General features: G+C 34.1%; 1 protein-coding gene across 1 annotated transcript in view; it reads left to right on the forward strand.

Moving 5' to 3' along the window:
• The window catches only part of ACBD3 (acyl-CoA binding domain containing 3), a 41709-nt gene that overhangs the window by 5636 nt on the left and 15463 nt on the right, over positions 1-20610 (forward strand). Inside the window, exons 2-3 of the mRNA XM_031967025.1 lie at positions 16836-16977; positions 17732-17872. Coding sequence (XP_031822885.1) covers positions 16836-16977; positions 17732-17872 — 283 coding nt within the window. The remainder of the gene's footprint in view (positions 1-16835; positions 16978-17731; positions 17873-20610) is intronic.

Raw genomic sequence — 20610 nt, forward strand, 5'->3', positions numbered from 1 at the left:
AAATGTTATGTTGTGGTCCACACTCAGTTCCCATAGTTCTCTCTCTGGGTGTAGATGGCTCTCTTCATTACTGAACAATTGGAACTGGTTTGAATCATATCATTGTTGAAGAAAGCTATGTCCATCAGAATTGATCATCATATAATATCGTTGTTACTGTGTATAATGATCTCCTGGTTCTGCTCATTTCACTTAGTGTCAGTTTATGTAAGTCTCCCCAAGCATCTCTGAAATCATCCTGTTGGTCGTTTCTTACAGAACAATAATATTCCATAACGTTCATATGCCACAATTTATTTAGCCATTCTCCAACTGATGGGCACCCACTCGGTTTCCAGTTTCTAGCCACTACAAAAGGGGCTGCCACAAACATTTTTGCACATATATGGGCCCCTTTCTCTCCTTTAAGATCTCTTTGGGATATAAGCCCAGTAGAGATACTGCTGGGTCAAAGGGTATGCACAGTTTGATAACTTTTTGAGCATAGTTCCAAAGGCAATTTTATTTATTAAATTTAATTTTAAATTTTTTTTGAGAGGGGCTTAATTCAATTTTTTTAGACATTGGAAGTTTGAAGGACAAAGTCCTTTGTTTCATCCCCTTTGGCAGCACTATCTTAAATCATTTCAGAAATAGCTGTATATTTCTTAATTTTGGTACATATTCTATATAAGAGAGAAGAGGCTTTGGAAAATTTTTTTGTACTTATTCACATGTATGAAGTGATTTAAGATTTATAAAGCACCTTCCTCACCGTAGTTCTTTGAGATTAGTTTGTATGTATTATTCTTCCCATTTTTAAGATGAGAAAACTGAGGCTTATGGAGGTATCATAACTTGCCCAAGGTCACATAACATAGTTAATTAGTATCAAAGTTTGAACCCAGGTGCCCTCCATGTGTTGAGCTGCTTTTTAGGTAGGAGCAGATCAGTTGATTACAGACTTGCACATTTTGGCTGGGTGGCTATAATTACATAATTACTGTCAAATTCTTTAAATAGAAGAAGTTTCAGAATTTTTATTGTAAGTGTAAAATCATTATGCTAACAAATTAAGTAAGAATATAACCTAGAAGTTGTCTTTTGAATCACTTAAGACACTTGCATCCTCACTCAGCCTCTTTTACCCTCTGAATAGGTAGGTCATTGAATAAATGAAAGAGAGAGAGAGAGAGAGAGAGAGAGAGAGAGAGAGAGAGAGAGAGAGAGAGAGAGAGAGAGAAAATGCACAGATAACACATATACATATATATTCCTCCTCGTTTATATAGTTATATTTTCTGTAAAGCTGACTGAAATTTGACATATTTGTCAGTTGCTTTCTGTGCTGTTTCCAAGCCCTTTTAGGCTAATTTTTAAGGTGAAACAATCTGAATTACATTTCATTATTGATTTTCATCAGTTTTGCTGAAAATGTATTTCTTTCTCTGAAGTCCTCCTTTCTTCTTTACCAGTTCCATTGCTGTCAGTTAAATCAGGGTCATATCTTGGGCAGGGGGGGAGGGTAAGGAGTGTTTTTATTAATTAAACTATTAGAAGTTTTCTCCTGTTCAGGACTGTAAAAGCATATTTTTACCCTTTGAAAAAAATACTCCATGGTTAGTAGCCAGTATATTCCTAACTTAGGTTAAAAAAGAAAAAGTAAGCTATTAATGTTTATAGAAAATAGAGATATTGCTTTCTGATTTTTTTTTTTTTTAATATTTCTCCTTTTTTTCTTTTCTTTTTTTCTGGCTAGGCACTTGGGGTTGTGATTTACCCAACACATCACACAGCTAGGAAGTATTAAGTGTTTAAAGGCAGATTTTAACTCAAGTCCTCCTATCACCAGAATGGGTACTCTACCCACTGAGCAATCTAACTGCCCCAGTATTCCTCCTTTTTCTTAGAGCTCAAGGTTAATCTTAAGAATTTACTAAAGCATCCTTATAATTTTACTTACTGTTTAAATTGGCTAAAGATTTAGACTCACAGAGATTCTTAACTTGTAATACTTGAACTTGACATTTGTGTTTCGGTATAGTTTCCTTTGTAAGTCCTGTATATTTTATACATTTAAAAACTTGATTCTGAAAAGAAAGGGTTCACAAACTTCAAACTGCTGTAGGAGACACGAGAAAAAAAAATAAGAACCCCTAGTTTAGAGGATATTATGATATTTTTAACAGGCATGAAAATAATTTCTCTTCTCATCCCACATTCTAGTAAACTCCAAGCACTGTTGTCACATGTGGCATTTTCTTGGCAAATATACTGGAGCGATTTATCTTTTCCTTCTCCAGTGGATTAAGGCATCCAGAGGTTAAGTGACTTACCCAGGGTCACACAGCTAGTAAGTATCTGAGATCACCTTTGAATAGGTTTTCCTGACTCCAAACTCAGTGCTCTATCCACTGAGCTACCTGGCTGCCTCCCTGATTGCACTCTCCTAGGCTTAAGTTCATTCTTCAGTTGTAGAATACGATTCTTAAAAGGCATTGTGTGTTATTTTGTCTTTGGTAATAGGAATCTGTAGTGTTTAATATTATTGTACTGTAGGCTAAGTCTTGATCTTAAAGACTGAATCAGTAAAAAATTACATTTTCTTTTGTGTCAAGTAGCCTTTGTATATTTTATAAATCATTGTCTTAAAATGATTTAGGAAAAATTTCCCTTTGCTTATGAATTATACCTCTTTTAATGTTAATAATGGCTTTCTCAAATCACCAGCATCATAATTTTGTTTGTGTGAAATTTTAAGATGATAGTTAAGTGCCTGCTTTTTTATTCTTCATGAAAACAACAACAAAACTTTTAAAGAATGATTATTCTTTCAGTCATGAAGTTGAGATGTAAAAAGTTGTTGCTGTTTTGGTTGTATTTCATAATAAAAACAGTTTCATAGTTTTGAAATCTTGGGTTATTCTGCAGTTATTTTTTCTTGTGGTTCTGTAAAACAGTAAGACATCTTGTCAGACTTAATTAAAGGAAAAGGCAAAGTGAAAATTCATCACCTTCAATAAAAATGAGAAGAAAGTCTTTTTAGGAAACTACATATCACCAAAAAGTAACTATACTAGTTTTGTTTGCCTTCTAAGACAAAGCTACATAGCATCAAAAACTATAGTAATAATTTGATTTTTTTAAAACTCATTTTTTTATTATTTTTTCAAATTCATGCAAAGATAGTTTTCAACATTCACCTTTGCAAAACCTTGTAAATTTTTCTCCTCCTTTCCATCCCCCCTTCCCTAGATTGCAAGCAATCTAATATAGGTTAAACATGTGCAGTTCTTTTAAGCATTTCCATATTTGTTATGCTGTGCAAGAAACATCAGGTCAAAAGTGAAAATAAACATGAGGAAGGAGAAAAAAAGGAAACCAACAACAGTAAAAAAGATGAAAATATTATATACGCTTTGATCCACATTCAGTCTCCATAGTTCCCTCTCTGATTGTGTATGGCAATTTCCATCACAAATTTCTTAGAATTGCCTTGAATCATTTCATGTAACAATCCAATTTTTAATATGGGAATAGATACTAAGGAGGTATATTAGAAAGCATTGGTTGGGAATAAAGAATGAAAAAGGCCGGACTTACAAGATTTACAGAAGTCTCATACACCTATATCATGACTTTTCTCTGAGAATACAAGAAGGTATTGGACATGATGAGCAATGCATAACATCACAGATGATGTAATTGATTATATTTTAAAGGATTGGAAAAGACATTATTAATGTAGGTCATCACTTGAACAGCTCTTTAGATACTTGACTTGTTAGAGGAAGAATTAGAATTGGGGAAAAGCTAGAAGAAAGAATAATAGTTCATGATAACCTTCCTTTCCAGTACTGGCTGCACCGTTACTCATTTTCCTCAGCTCACTCTTTGAGGCTGGGAAGTTGAAGTATTCCTTGCTTTTCATAATCACTTCCAGGTTTCCTCCCTTCATCCCTCATTCAGAAATCTCTCCTTTAATGTTCATGCACTTCATATCTATCACTATCAGAATCCTGGTTACTGTTGTCTGTAGATTCCCCTGATGAATTTGATATATGACATAATCTTTTTCCTCCAACTTCTGCCTTCATAGTAGGGTATTTCAACATACATATTGATTTTCCCTCAAATACCCTAATCTACTCACTTCCCATGATTTACCTTTTCACCCCCACCCGAGACATGCACCTTTATCATCATACACTTGATCTTGCCATCATCCACATATGTACTACACCCACATTAAAAAAATTCTGAAATCCTCTTATTGAATTATTCATCTGTTGGCTTTTCATCTCTCCCTCTGCCTTCCCTTACATAAACCTGTCCCTTGATCTCTTACTGACTGCTCTCTCCTTTTTGTCTTAACTCTACCTGGTACTCTTCATTTGAATCCTTTTCTCCCTGATACCACTGATTAAGTATAGCCAACTTCAGCCTTGGAGCACTTTCACCATTCAACACCTTGTTTTTTATGTATGTGCTACTGAATGGAGAAAAATCCCTGTATCTGACAAGATCCAGTACAAATTTATGTCCATTAACTTCAACTGTACTCTTCACTGAAGCTAGGCAATCCTCTCAGACAATGCATCTCATATCAACATATCCCACTTTCCACAGTGACTTTTCCAATTCGAACCTTCTTTGCTAATTCATAGTTTCACATATTCAAATTGTTTTGAACCTGCATTTCAATTTCTTTTTAACTGAAAGTCCAGTAGACATCTTAAACTCATTATGTCCCAATAGAACTCATCTTTCCCTTTAAACTCTTCCTTCTTTCCCCCCATATTACTCTTGAGAGTAGTGCCCTTGAGGGCAGCACGTCCTCCTCCCAGACCCTCAGACTCGCCACCTGGGAGTCATTCTGGATTTCTTAGTATCTCTTATCCCTATATCCAAGCTGTTACCAAAGCCTGTCGAGTTAAACTTTGCAACAACCCTCAAATGTGTCCCCTTATCCCCATCCCTTTGATAATGTCCTGATATAGCCCCTTATCATCTCACATCTGGACTGTTGTCATAGCTTACTGGTAGGTCTACCTGGATCAACTCTCCTTATTCCAGTGAATCCTCCATTTTACTCACAAAAGTGATTTTCCCAAAGCACAGTTCCGATCATGTCTAACCCACCTCCCCACCCCCTAAAATAAACTCCAGTGACTTCTTGTTGTCTTCAGGAATAAACACAAAACGCTGTTTCACTATGTACATTCAGAGTGCTTCATAACTTAGCTCTTCCTTCCTTTGCAATGTTTTTATATCTTACTTTCTGATGTGCACTTTACTCCAGTGATACTGGCCTTCTGGCTGTTCCACAAAGGAGACAATTCCATCTCTTGTCACTAGGCATTCTCTTTGGTTGTCTTCATACTCTCCCTCCAACTAGTGACCTTCCTGTCATCCTCTTAATCCCAACTAAAATCCTTCCTTGTATAGGAAGCCTTTCCAACCCTTCTTAATTCTAATGCTTTCCCTCTTTTGATTATTTCTTTTTTGATATAGCTTTGTATATGTGTAATCTGTGTTGTTATCTCCATCAGATTGTAAATTCTTTGAGATCAAGGACTATCTTTTGCCCCTTTTGTATTCCCAGTATTTAGTTTAGTGCCTTAAAAATAGTGGGCACTTAATAGATTGCTGTTAACATTATTGGTTGTTAATGGCATATAATTGAAGCATCTAATTCTAATTTATTTAAACAGTTAATGAAAACTAGGCAGTGGATGGTAGAAATGGCATTGACACAGATTATAAAAAATTTAATTCATGTAAATCATTTGCCATAACAAGGACACCAAAAGAACACATTAGTCAGCAAATAATCAGATTATTTGCTAGCAGATATGAATGGCAGCTAAAGGCACTGTTTAGAAAATAAACTCATTTGTAAAATATTAGGGAGATAGGTGCTGGAGGATTATGGGTAGTATGTCTTTATAAAACAGAGACAAGCAATAGTAGAACAGAATTAATTTAAAGAAAATTTGTTCTTAGGCCCATTTAAACAAAATCAGGATGAGAATGAAAGGAGGAAAACAAAGTATAAGAACTGGAAAAGGATTTTTAATAAAATTTACCATCAATGATGTTTCAAGTCACCACAGTTAATACTTAAAGAATGTCACAGGCCTGGGTGTAATTAGTTCCCGGATTAAAAATGCCATTGAACACAATAAAGGCCAAAAGAGCATGTGAATTAATCCATGTATTTGTAGGAAATCCATTTTGGAGATTACATAATTTTGAAGATTGATTTCAAGCTATCTGAAAGAAGAAAAGGCTCCTAAGATATGGAAAAAAGAAATCTTGGGCTTTATTAATATTGAAAAAGGCAATTGGGAAAAGTCAATGAATTTATATATATACATACTTTCTCTTCTATGTGAACATTTTTGAGAATCATCTATGCATTTGTCAGTGGTATCTTCCATGAGGAGATTAGTAGGAAACAGATCTTCAAATATGTATAAAGATAAAAGATATTCACCACAGTGATGGACTAGAATTAAGAAATCAAGATGTTCTATCTCCAGGAAATGGCAAGCTCTTTTGGTGATCTCAGATTTCTAACGGCCACTATTTTTAATATGATTCCTCCTGTATTTTGTGCAGGGACAAGTAGCTAATGTAGTAGATGAAATGCTGGACTTGCAGTAAGATCTGAGCTGAAATGAAGCCTAACCCTTTATAATTTTTCATTTTGGGGAAAAGCTCAGATTTTTTTGTTTCTTATTGGTAAATTTTCAATAAAAAGTGTAATTCTTGAAAACAAAACCGTTCAAAAGTGGAAACTATCTATACTTATCAACCTTTTGTCCCCCTTTCCTCCCAAACAGGAAGCCTGTGATACTAACAAGATAATAATATATTTCACCTAAGTTTAGTTGCCATTTAAAGTATTTACATATGTAGTTACACTGTTTGTATTCTTTTGGATGTACTTCATCCTGGTTTCATGTTTTCTTTGCATTTCTGTAAATTCTTCATTCTTGTTATTTATGACTCAATGACATTTCATTGTTGGTGAAGATTAATTCACATTCCACAATTTTTTAGCCATTTACCAGTTGTTGGACACATAATTAGTTTCTAACTTTTTTTTTTTAATTACAAATTGTGTTCCTTTGAATATTTTTGTATTCAACCAGAATAATAGTATGATGTTGTGGAGGAAATAAAGTCAGGAAAATCTAGGTTGGAATCCATTTAATAGTTTTGTGTTTTAACTATTCTGAGCCTCAATTTCCTCCCTAGTAAATGGGGGTTAATAATAGCATATAGGGGCAACTAGTTGGTGCAGTGTTTAGAGCACTAACCCTGAAGTCAGGAGAACTTGAGTTCAATTAGGACTTCTGACACTTACCACTTCCTAACTGTGTGATCCTGGGCAAGTCACTTAACCCCTCAGCAAAAAATAATAATAGTAGCATATAATTCTAGGTTGTTATGAAGATAGAATGAAAATAATTCTTTACCTTTTTAGTTTTTTCAAGCATGGTGCTTATAGGAAATTAAAGAACTTAACCTTAAAAAGCCTGACTTGTCTGATAAATTTTTATTTTTCAATCATTTGCAACCCTTATTAAAATATTCCAAAATACTCAAATATAGAAAAGCAGTATCAAGTATTCTCCTGGTTTTATCTTCAGTAGTCAAATGCATTTATTTTCTTATCTCCCAGTAATCTTAGATGTAGAATTTGAAGAGCCCTTAGAGCTTCTAGTTCAGCCTTCTCATTTTAGAGATAGAGAAGATGAAGCCCAGAGATCATACTTAACCATGTTCACAGGCTTTAAATGAAATGGTTCAAACCTAGGCCCTGTGACACAGTTCAGTGCATTTGCTGTGCACCTTTTACCACATACCCTAACCTGTCCTTTTCCTTCTCCTATAGGGTTCAGAAAAAAATAAATTCATTTGACTATCTTTAGAAGTATAGGGCAAACTCTTAAGGAAATGCGTGTGTCAGAGAAGCAGCATAGCATAGGAAGTAAAGTGCTATATTTGTAGTCTAGATCAGGGCTTAAACTTTTTCCACTTTGTACTTGAGAAATTTTTATGTGACCCCAAGTATAAGTATATAAAATAGGTGTGCAAGTCACCTTGGGGTTGTAAACCACTGTAAGAACCTGAAGTCTTAGAAGACCTGAGTTTCTAGGTTTGTGGTCATGGTCAAAATCATAGCCTATCCATTTCGGTTTCATTACCTATAAAATGGAATTATCAATACTTAATAATACCTACTTGAGAGAATTGTTTTAAAACTCAAAAAATAGTGTATGAAAACTACTTTTCAAACTTGAAAGCACCCAGAGAGCTACTAACTAACTAAAATAACACTAAGTTGTTATTGTTATGGCTGAAATTGGTAATCCTAAATATCAAAATTTACTTATTGGGGAAGAGGGATGGAAATCTCCTAGTGTCAAGGAAGCTTTCCATTTCTTTGCTAGAGTTATTATTTGTTGGCATTCTGTAATGTAGAGTGAGAGGTCCTTACTCCACAGCCTTGTTAGACAAAATGATGTCATATAGCAAAACTGCAAGTTTTAGCAAGTATAGCAGCCAGTATTAGCTTGATTTTATAAATGAGGAAAAGGAAGCTCAAGTAAGATGAAAATTACCCTTGGTCAATGAACCTGAAGTGTCTGAGGTAGAGTTTGGAGGTGACCCTTTTTGACTGCCCCTCATTGTTTCTCATGTTATTTCTGTGGTCATAGGAATACAATCTCCCCCCAAAGAAAGAAAATTATCTAGAGCTTATAAATTAATCATTTTTAGAGGCAGATTAATTTAGTTTCCTATGAAATTACGTTGGAATCATTTGTCACAAGTTTCTGTGACTGTTGCCTTTGTTATGTGCTTCTTTAATTTTATAATTCTAAACTAAAGCCATTCTCAATTACGCAGTAGTTTTGTTTCAGCTTTAGGTAGTATCTGAGTTGGTGTTTATGCTGTTCTCTTTGTAGGATTACTAACAGGACTTTCTGTAAGTATTTTCAGAAATGTGCTCCATTCTTACCCATATCCTGTTGCTCATTTTCCTGTTTTTAGTAATGGCTAATTTAGTACAGATAATTGTAGGGGTCTGTATTGCTGAGTATAATGCTTTATGTTGTTGCACTTTTCTATGGTTTTATCGTTAGAAATATTGATCTTTAAAAATACCTTTTAAATATTTTAATGTTATTGAGCCTCTATAGAAACCTAAGCATTATGTGCATTTTATATGGATGTGAGAAAATAACACCATCAGCCACTTTTCTGTGTGAGGCTTTAGAGAATTGTTTTCAAAATTCAAATGTTTCAGAACTTCTCAGTTCTTTCTTTTGTAAAATGGGAGGATTAGATTAGAGTTCAAAGGAGTCCTTTCCAGCTCTAATTTTATTAGTGTTTTTCTCCATCTTTACTGGTAACATCCTATGTATGGTATGTAGGCCAAGGAAAGGTCTAGTTCTGGCTTTGCAAGACCCTCCATTTTTTATGCCCATCTTTATAAAATTTTTAAATGGGATCATGTTTGGGAAGACTTTTGAAAACTTTAACAGGCTACATATATATTACTCTAAGGTATGGCTTTTATCCTTCCTGTTTACTGTGGAAATAACAGAGTAGGAAAGTTAGTCCTATCTTGAAGTTTTGGCTTACAGTTTTCTTTTCAAAATGAATAAGATGACCAATTAAAGACCACTAGTGTAATCTGAGGGGAGTTAATAGAGATTTTAAAGTAGTTCTTAATGTATAAAGCTGTGTCCTGGAATTGTACTACATCAACATTTTCGTTTGCCATTAAATTTTTTTAGGTACATTTTGTATGTGGGTGAAGTAAACATTAAAATACATAGTGCTTTTTTTTTTTTCTTTGAACATTTTGGGAGGAAAGGAAAATTTTATATAACAGAATGTGCCATTGAAACTTGCTGATAAACAATATTTCTTATTTATTTGCTTAAGTACACATCATTTGGGAAGAGGTTGTTTCTATGTCCCTTTCATGGAATAGAGGCTGATTAGAATTTCTTTGGTAATTTTGGTTTTATTTTTAATTGACAGAATGGAAAAAAGTAGTCAAAAGCAGCTAATGGTTGGAATGGATAAATTTTGAGTATAGCAGTTCAAGATACTTAGGCTGTATCAAGTATTTTATCATATTTTTGCAAGCTGGATGCCCTGTTAAAGCTATAAAAAACTGAAATTACCATGTTGATTCAATTTATTCTTATACCCCACATGTTAATAAGGCCTGTTTTAACTATCATGTTTGTAAATGGGTGGTGTTATTTAGTTTAGTCTGACTTTTTGTAATCGCATTTTGGGGTTTTCTTGGTAAAGATACTGGAGTAGTTGGCCATTTCCTTCTCTCCAGCTCATCTTACAGATGGTGGAACTGAGGCAAACCGGTGATTTGCCCAGGGTCACACAGTTAGTATCTGAGATTGGATTTGAATTCAGGTGGTCCTGATTCCAGGTCCAGCATTCAATCCAATGGGCTACCTAACTGGGAGCATACACAGGCAGAGGAGCACAAACTGCTTAAGTGTATGGAAATACTTGATTCAAGATGCAAGCTATTGGACTCCTAACTTGAAAATGAGTCAGCTTTTCAGAAATGTGACTTTATGTAAACTTTGAGACTTTATTATATTTTAAAATTCATATAATCGTGTCATCTACAAAATTACAAGGGACTCCTGTGGCATCCATCCTGAAAAGAGTGCTGATCAGGGCCGACCTAGTTTTGAATCCTGACCCAGTAATTTTGTGATCATGGACAAGTCACTTAACTTACATTTTAGTTTTCTCACATGTAAAGATGGGGATAATTATTGTTTTAGTAAATATTTTATGTGGTTTTGAAGAAAGGCTGTTATATAAAATTGGATTTGCTGATATCTTGAACAGATGATCATTCCACTGCTAAAAAGTTCTAGTGACAAGAAATTCACCACCTCATCAATCAGTACATTTCATTTTTGACTGGCTCTAAGCATTAAAATATTTAAAATAATTTTCCTTAATATTGGCCAAAGTCTGCTTTTAGGTAACTTCTATCGATTGATCTGAATTTGCCATACAACATATCTAATCCTTTGTTTATGTTAACCCTTCAGATATTCAAAGATAATGATATATCTATATCTTTCATCTTCCAACTGTTACTCATATGATAATCTTTTGTGGTCCCTTAAAATCCCAATCACTCTTCGGTATCTACTTTCAGTATTAGTGTTCTTATTGAAATGTGACTTGCAGAACTAACACATTATTTTGGATATGATCTGACCACTATAGGGAATGCTGTCTTTATGTGTCCATTAATGCAGCCAAAGCAAAAATTAACCTTTTTGGCAACCATGTTGCACTGTTGACATGCCACATTGGGTTAATGGCCTGTTTTAAATTCCCTAGTCTTTCTCCTCACTTGATAATAAACTTACTTTGTCCAGTGATTAAGCAATTGAATGGGGGAATGGGGTGGGCAAAAGGAGAATATGAAAATTTAGGACTTTTCATTCCTGTTTGTTTGGTTTATCTCTACTTAAAAATGTAGTTATTCCCCACATTTTTTTCCAGTTTGTCATTGTTTTTGGAACCCTATATTGTCTTTCCCAGTACTTCACTGCCTTTTTTTTTTTTTTTAAACAATGTTTCTATTTAAGCCTTTGCCATATGTTTTGTAACACCCCACCCCCCAGCCCCCATTGGGGTTAAGTGACTTGCCCAGCTTCACATAGCTAGTAATTGTTAAGTATCTGAGGTTAAACTTGAACCTCCATCCACTGCGCCATCTAGCTGCCCCATATATCTAAGTCTTTGGGGGGAGGGGGGGGGAATTGTTTATAAGTAAAGAACAGAACTGTGCTATAAACCATTGAAAATTTCTTCCAGGTTAATATAGTTCAGTCTGTTAATACTCTTTGGTAGTTTAATTAGTGTCATCTAGCCTATATTGGTCCACATTTCCTCATTTTGTTTTTAAGAAATTTCTTCAGAGACTTTATCATATGATAAAGACTCAGGTTTTTTTTTTTTTTTTTAATTTATTATAGCTTTTTATTTACAAGATATTTGCATGGGTAATTTTTCAGCATTGACCCTTGCAAAACCTTCTGTTCCAACTTTTCCCCTCCTTCCCCCCACTCTCTCCCCCAGATGGCAGATAGACCAATACATGTTAAATGTCAAAGTATATGTTAAATACATTATATGTATACATATCCATAGTTGTTTTGCTGCACAAGAAAAATCAGACTTAAAAATAAGGTAAAAATAACCTGAGAAAGAAATCAAAAATGCAAGCGGACAAAAACGGAGTGGAAATGCTATGTTGTAGGATAGTTTACCTCTCAGACCTGTGGAAGGGGAAGGTCTTTATGACCAAAGCAGAACTAGAGATCATTACTGATCACAAAATAGAAAATTTCGATTATACCAAACAAAAGTTTTTGTACAAACAAAACTAATGCAGACAAGATTAGAAGGGAAGCAATAAACTGGGAAAATATTTTTACAGTCAAAGGTTCTGATAAAGGCCTCATTTCCAAAATATATAGAGAATTAACTCTAATTTATAAAAAATCAAGCCATTCTCCAATTGAAAAATGGTCAAAGGATATGAACAGACAATTCTCAGATGAAGAAATTGAAACTATTTCTAGTCATATGAAAAGATGCTCCAAGTCATTATTAATCAGAGAAATGCAAATTAAGACAACTCTAAGATACCACTACACACCTGTCAGATTGGCTAAGATGACAGGAAAAAATAATGATGATTGTTGGAGGGGATGTGGGAAAACTGGGACATTGATTCATTGTTGGTGGAGTTGTGAACGAATCCAACCATTTTGGAGAATAGTTTGGATCTATGCTCAAAAAGTTATCAAACTGTGCATACCCTTTGATCCAGCAGTGTTACTACTGGGATTATATCCCAAAGAGATTATAAAGAAGGGAGGGACCTGTATGTGCACGAATGTTTGTGGCAGCCCTTTTTGTAGTGGCTAGAAACTGGAAACTGAATGGATGTCCATCAGTTGGAGAATGGCTGAATAAATTGTGGTATATGAAAATTATGGAATATTACTGTTCTGTAAGAAATGACCAACAGGATGATTTCAGAAAGGCCTGGAGAGACTTACACGAACTGATGCTGAGTGAAATGAGCAGGACCAGGAGATCATTATATACTTCAACAACAATACTAGATGATGACCAGTTCTGATGGATCAGGCCATCCTCAGCAACGAGATCAACCAAATCATTTCTAATGGAGCAGTAATGAACTGAACTAGCTATACCCAGAAAAAGAACTCTGGGAGATGACTAAAAACCATTACATTGAATTCCCAATCCCTATATTTATGCACACCTGCATTTTTTATTTCCTTCACAAGCTAATTGTACAATAATTCAGAGTCTGATTCTTTTTGTACAGCAAAATAATGTTTTGGTCATGTATACTTATTGTGTATCTAAGTTATATTTTAATATATTTTAACATCTACTGGTCATCCTGACATTTAGGGGAGGGGGTGGGGGGGTAAGAGGTGAAAAATTGGAACAAGAGGTTTGGCAATTGTTAATGCTGTAAAGTTACCTATGTATATATCCTGTAAATAAAAGGCTATTAAATAAAAAAAAAAAAAAGAGAGAGAGAATGAATAACAAAAAAAAAAAAAAAAAAAAGGAAATGCTATGTTGGAGTTTATACTCATTTCCCATAGTTCTTTGGGTGTAGCTGGTTCTATTCATTATTGAACAAATGGAACTGGTTTGGTTCATCTCATTGTTGAAGAGCCACGTAAATCACAATTGATCATCATATGTATAATCATTTCCTGGTTCTGCTCATCTCACTCAAAGGCTCAGTTTTCTTATATGTAAAACGGAGATTAAAATGCTTTTGGTTGAAATCCATAACTTTTCCTTAATCTTTCAGTTCAGTAAGCCTATAAGGAGGAAATATGGCTAATTTGGCAAGTGGACTCATACAGCCTCCTCCTAGTTATTGCTATATTCCTTTTTAAGTACTTAATCAGCCAGCCAGTTAATATGCTTTAGGATGTTGCTTGGGATCAAGTTTACCAGCCTGTAGATTAGGGAATAAATTGGCCCAGTTCACTTTCCCTGCTTACCTTGACTTCTTTTACTCTCCTTACCTGTATTTGATTCTACTGTTCCTTTAACTATTTCTTTTAGTCTTTCTGATCAGAGCATCATTCTTGAAAATCAATCAATATAAAAGCATTTATTAAGCTCCTGCTGTGTGCTAAAGAGCATGGTGGATATATCTTCTAAGAGCAAGGGAGATATAGTTTTAAGTTTGCATCTCTTGTGTTTTAAGTTTGCCTCTCGTGTGCTGGCTATGTGACCATGCCAAATTATTTAACTTTTCTGTCTCCTGCCAACTTTTTGAGACTTTAAATTGCAAAGTATTGCATGCTACTTGCTTTGGTAGAGAGTTTCATCACTGGGTAGTTCCCTCTGTACTAATGAAGAAATAAATATGTCAAGCATTGTCCATAGTTTTGGGATGTCCTCAGAAAGCTTACATTCTATCTGGAAAACAACACATATAAAGTATATATTAACAATATAAGTATGTATTAAGTAAAGTTAACTTAAATTTACTTCAGTTTAACTTTAAGAAATGTCAGGGGTGTTAACCTGAGTGATTAGAAGAATTGTGAAGTTCTCAGCAGAAACAAGAAATTTAGGAAGAGGGATGAGCTTACTGGAAGAAAATGGAAGTTTGAATTTTGAGATGCCTTGAATGGAAGCAAAATAGTATTCTACTTTGTTAACCATTATCATTCACCATTTACCCCAGTCAATAATCTTTTCCTTTTTTTGTGCTGATGTAGTTTTTTTCCCCATGGCAAACTGAATTTTATTTGACAAATGTAGGTTAAACTCATTTTATTTCTTTTTAAGAAATTTTAAAATTTTGTTGTCATCTTTTGTTTTTATGTTAACTGCACATTCCATTTTGAATCTCTTTATAAACAGATATCTTAAAGGGTAATTATCTGAGATTTCTTAAAGACTCTCAGAGAATTATCCTTTATAACAAAAAATAGGGGAGAAAATTTTCAAGCAAAATAATCAACATATTGGAAAAAATTGGTAAATATTCAGTCTTCTAAATCCACAACTCTACAAAAAAGAGAGGTGAAGATACATTATCATTTTTCTTATTTGGGATCAAATTTGATCATCATAATTTCACATCATTCAGGTTTTATTTTCTTTCCACATACAGTATAATAATAGGCATTATATATATTATTTTCCTGGTTCTTATTTCACTTTGTAGCAGTTTATAGAAGTCTTCCTATATTTCTTTTTAGTCATTTTTTAGGGCACAAATAATATTCAGATACATTGATGTGATAGAAATCTTTTTAATCATTGTACAAATGGATGGGTACATATTTTCTTTTCAGTTTCATATTAATACAGGAAGTATGGCTATAGATCCTGAAGTGACTTTTAAAGTACTTTTTTGTTCTAGTTTTTTTTTTTTTTTTTTTTTTTAATCCCCATAAGTTTTATGTCCTTTATGCTTTTGTGGTCACATAACTCTGTTCCAATCTTTTACATGTCTAAAAAACCTTAGCTTAAAAATAAATTTAAAAATTTAAAAACCTTAGAATAATAACCTCTTAAAGGATAAGTTTTTTTATGAAACCATTTTTAAAATCCAATTTCCTTCTTTTATTAATATAATTTGCTATTATATAGTCAGAATTATTATTATTATTATCAGGTATGTTCTCCTTTTGACCTGTCATTTAAAAATTTCTAGTCAAGGGATCATGCCTATCTTTTCTCTTAATTTTTTGAAATCAGCTTCCCCTAAATTTACAGAGGATATTGCTTGGGCATGTCTTTTATTTCCATCTTTACTATCAAAGGTCTAAAGTAGGATGATTTTCTGAGTCTTTTCTTCAGCCAATTCTCCTCTGGTTGGAAATTACCTCTAATGTGACAGTTTATATCATCACTTCTGCCACTTTTAAAATAAGGTGTTCCTGAAAAGTCAAGTCAAGGATTTATCAGATGCTTTTCTTTTGAGTAGATGGGGTGCTTCAGAAAATAGGTTGCCACATCATAGCTATCTCCTGCCTCTGTATCAAGAACACATCCCTTCCTTGTAACTAGGCCACTTCTACATAATCCTACCATTTTATCATGTTTCTGCCTTTTTGTCTAAATCTATCTCCTCATTTAGGTCTATTTCCACAGAATTCTATATCTTCTTTATATATAATGCTAATTCATTTAATTCAGAAATGGTGTTTTGAAAGTTATCTTTGAATTCTGTTTTGTTCTAAAATTCTCATTTAAGCCTCTCAATTTTACAAGTTCTTTTTCACGTAAGTTAGCTGCTGCATTGGCATAGGTCTTAGCCACATATAGTGCCACACAACTATGAATATTCTTTGGAGTAGTAGAGAATGTTATTAAGTAGTAGGGGTTAGTGGAACTATTTTAGGTTTCATCTATAGTATTTAGTTACTAAAGTTAAAGAAAAATTTGTTTCATTAGTTATAATAAAATAATTCTGTGAAATGGCTCCTACAGAGAAATTTTGGTGCAGGATATAATATAATGGATATTATAAATCTCAATTATTATGAATTTCAAACAATTACAAACCAGTTAAGCTTATGTTGTCAACTAATTAGACTTCAGACCTTCAGCAAGCAGTTATTTATTAAAAATTACTTCCCATGTCCCCCTTTCATTGTCTGTTCATTTGCCTCTCTGTCTTTTTTGTAGTTACAGTCTAGAATCATATTTTGTATATGTGTGTGTGTGTGCTTTTTTTTTTACAGATAAAGATGGCAAAGCATTTCATCCAACTTACGAAGAAAAATTAAAACTTGTGGCACTATACAAGCAGGTTCTTTGGGGTCCATGTAATCCAGACACTTATCCGGAGGTTGGATTTTTTGATGTCTTGGGGAATGACAGAAGGTAACATGGATTTCCTGCTTGAGGAATTTAATGAAAGGGCTTCAAGACAAGCTGATTAGGAGAGAAATTTGACTTAATGTTGAGTATTGAATTAGGTATTAGAGTCAATTCACTTTTACTTCTATTTTTTGGAGTCATCAAATGTTTAACTTAGTGATATTTTGGCCAGATATTGTGGAAGAATCATTCATTTTGTTACTAGTAATAGACAACTATAGTTTTCATTTGCTATTTCTTGACCAAGAGTTACATATCAGACTTTTAAAAATTATTTTCTTTTTAATAACTAAATACAATCATTGTTTGATATCAGTTATCTCCTTCAGCTCTCAGACCCTGATTTGCATAACAGGTTTATGACATAAAGGAAATATTCTGAATAATTCTATCCACTTTTTCAAATCTGGTAACTTTTTTTTTTTGCCTGTGAAAAATTGATGTTTAAGATATGCCTTATGGTAGCTCTCTGGATTAAAGTAGCTTCATACTTGAAGTATATTTTTATGTCTAAGTCATGTGAGCATAATGATCTAACAAAAATAGTAAACAGTAAATCATTTTAGAAAATAGATGTAAGATTTTATTGGGGGAAGTTGGCTGGGGTTCTCATGGCAAAATAAAGTATTTCATTTTTTTTACTTCATGGGATTCATTTTAGTGATAGTTGGGAATTATTCATTGTAGAATTACATTTTTAAGTTAAATAAAATTCCCTTTAAGGAGGAATGGTGATTGCTGTTGTTTAATTTTACAGGAAAGAATGGGCAGCCCTGGGAAATCTTTCTAAAGAGGATGCTATGCTAGAGTTCGTCAAGCTGCTAAATAGATGTTGCTATCTGTTTTCAACATATGTCACATCCCATAAAATAGAGAAGCAAGAACAAGAAAAAAGAAGGTGAAATTTAAAGGCACACAGTTCTTTTCTAGTCGTATATTGATGATTTGCTCTAAGGAACGTTGGTTTCATATCAGACAACTTTTTCCTTAGAATTTTGCCTTGTTGCACTTTTTTCTTTTTCTCAGAATGAGTTGGTATTTTGGAATTTTTGGTTTTCCCTAATTATAGGTATAAAATATTCTATCTATTCATTTATAGAGGTGCAGATTTCTTTTTCTGATGTGACATTTCATTAATTTTATTATAACTTTTTATCTTATGAAGACTTTTATTTGGATCATTTTACTTTGGTTATACATGAAAACTTAAATATTTAAGTTCTATTTAGTAAGACTAGTTCAGTCATTCATATTAACCTGGTTGGGCTAATGTTGAAGGCCTGGACTACTTAAATAAAAATGTATTAAGTGCCTACTTTGTTCAAAAACTAGAGATATAAAAATAAAATTGAAAAAGTCTGATCTCAGGGAATTCATGTTCTTTTGAATGACATGCAGAAATAAAATACAGAAAAAATAGTAAGATAATTTTAATAAAGAAAAGCAGTGGGGCAGCTAGGTGGCACAGTGGATAGGGCACCAGCCCTGAAGTCAGTATGACCTGAGTTCAAATTTAGCCTCAGACACTTAACACTTCCTAGCTGTGTGACCCTGGGCACGGCACTTAACCCCAATTGCTTCAGCAAAAAGAAATAAAAGCAATAACAATAGAAGAATCAGGAAAGGCCTTGTATAGAAAGTGATTCCTGAGCTCTTCTATGAAGTGAAGATGGTATATTCTAAGTATTAGGTGCCATAGTTTTTCTCATTTATAAAGTAAGTGAATTAGTTGACTTTCTGAGGCCCTTTCCATCTCTGATCTTATCTTCTGACCACTTTAGGCAAAGGCATGGAGACGAAATATAGATTACTTCACATAGGAAGTAGCTACCAGATCAGTTTGATTAGTAATAAGAAGTTTGAAGAAGGGTTGGATTTGGGAAGGGAATATGAGTATTCTTTTAGATATATTGATTTTAATATACTTTCTTGACATTGGGTGGTGATCTCTAGTAGGTAGTTGGTAATGCAGAGAAACATTTTAGGAATTGGGTTATAGTTTTAGGAGTCATGTAGAATATCTGATGAGATCACAAAGAGAAAAATGGAAGAGAAAAAAATAAAACAGAGTACAGGATACAGCCTTTGCAGGGGGTGAGTGGAGGGGTATGATATACATGATGAAAAGATAAAGAATTAGATCATAGTCCCAAAAGAGACCAAAAAAGGATGGGGGAAGTGTCCAGGAGGAAGGAGTATGGTGGGGGTGGGGGTGGGGCAAAAAGGAGGGTGATTAACAGTGTCAGAGGGATCAAGTCGAATAAAGACTGAGTAAAGGCCATTGGGTATGCAGGAATGAATTACTTAGTGGGTCTTGCACAGGGACATTGAGAGTAGGGATAGGAAACAGATACACTAGTTTAAGAGTTTAGGGTGAAAGGAAATTAATTTAGACGCTCCTTTCTGGAAGTTTAATGTGAAAAGGGAAAGTGACATAGGATGAGAGCTTGGGGAGATAGCTAAGTTAAGTGAATTTTTTTAGGGATGAGGAAGACCTTCAGGTGGTAGGGAAGGAACCAATGACTGGGGAGTTGATATTTAAAATGTCTGTTGAACTGAAGATGAAGAAGGGAATGACTTGAAGAAGATTGGATTCAAGAACATGAGTGGAGGGATTGGCCTTGGTAAGAATAGAAGCCGCCTATTTATTAGAGACTCTAGCAAAGGAGAGGATGGAGTTGCAAATGTTTGGAGTAAAGTAGAAGAAGGAGGTTAGATTGATGGCCTCTGTTAATTTAAGGAGGAGACCAGCTCCTTTGCTGAGAGCTTAGAGAGAGTGAGAGAGAGGAGGTGATGGTAGAGGTTTGAGAATCAGCAAGGGTTTGAAATTAGAACTGTTTGAGAGTATAATTTAGTCAGGGAATAATAGAAAGACTAACAGTGAAGGCCTGGTGGAGATTAAGTAACATACATTTGTCGTAACCCTAATGACTTTCTCCATGCATGACCATGAGGATTTAGCAGTGAAGAAGGAAAATGGTGGCGATAAGTTAGGTTTGGGGCAGAAGATTCAGGGCTAGTTGATTATGATAGTGTATTACTTCACGACAAGAGTGAGTGTCCAGTGAGTGAAGTGACACTAAAGTGGTCTGGAACCAGACCAGTAGACTAGAACACAGAATAGTGGGGAGGTTGGAAGTCAGGGGTGAGGACAGAGAATTGTTTATAAATCCTAAAGGGAGAGATGAGATGGTGGTAAGAAAAGGACATAGTTAAAAATCATAACAGAAAATTGGAGATTTTTTTTCAATTTAGATTTTTTTTTTTTGCTAAAATATCTCATTCATATATGTGTGTGCATATATGCATATACACACGTATATAATATAAAAAGATAGTAATATATGTAATTTGAATTATCCATCTAACATCTAACCCTAAATCTAAGCAAAAGAGGCTATTGAATGGCCCAAGTTAGAAGTCCAGAAGCTCAGAGAAGGAGGCAGCTTGGTCAGAAGAAGCAATACTGGATTTGAGGTCAGAGGGTTTGGGCTCACTCACTACTCGTTGATCACAGATAAATCTGTCAGTCCTCCTGACTTGAATTTGGTCATCAGTAAAATGAGGGAATAGACTAAATGACCTTTGAGGCTTTTCCATCCAGATTTTGTATTATTAACTGATTTTGTAAAATTA

Source organism: Sarcophilus harrisii, chromosome 4, assembly GCF_902635505.1.
Source record: "Sarcophilus harrisii chromosome 4, mSarHar1.11, whole genome shotgun sequence".
Lineage (NCBI taxonomy): Eukaryota > Metazoa > Chordata > Mammalia > Dasyuromorphia > Dasyuridae > Sarcophilus > Sarcophilus harrisii.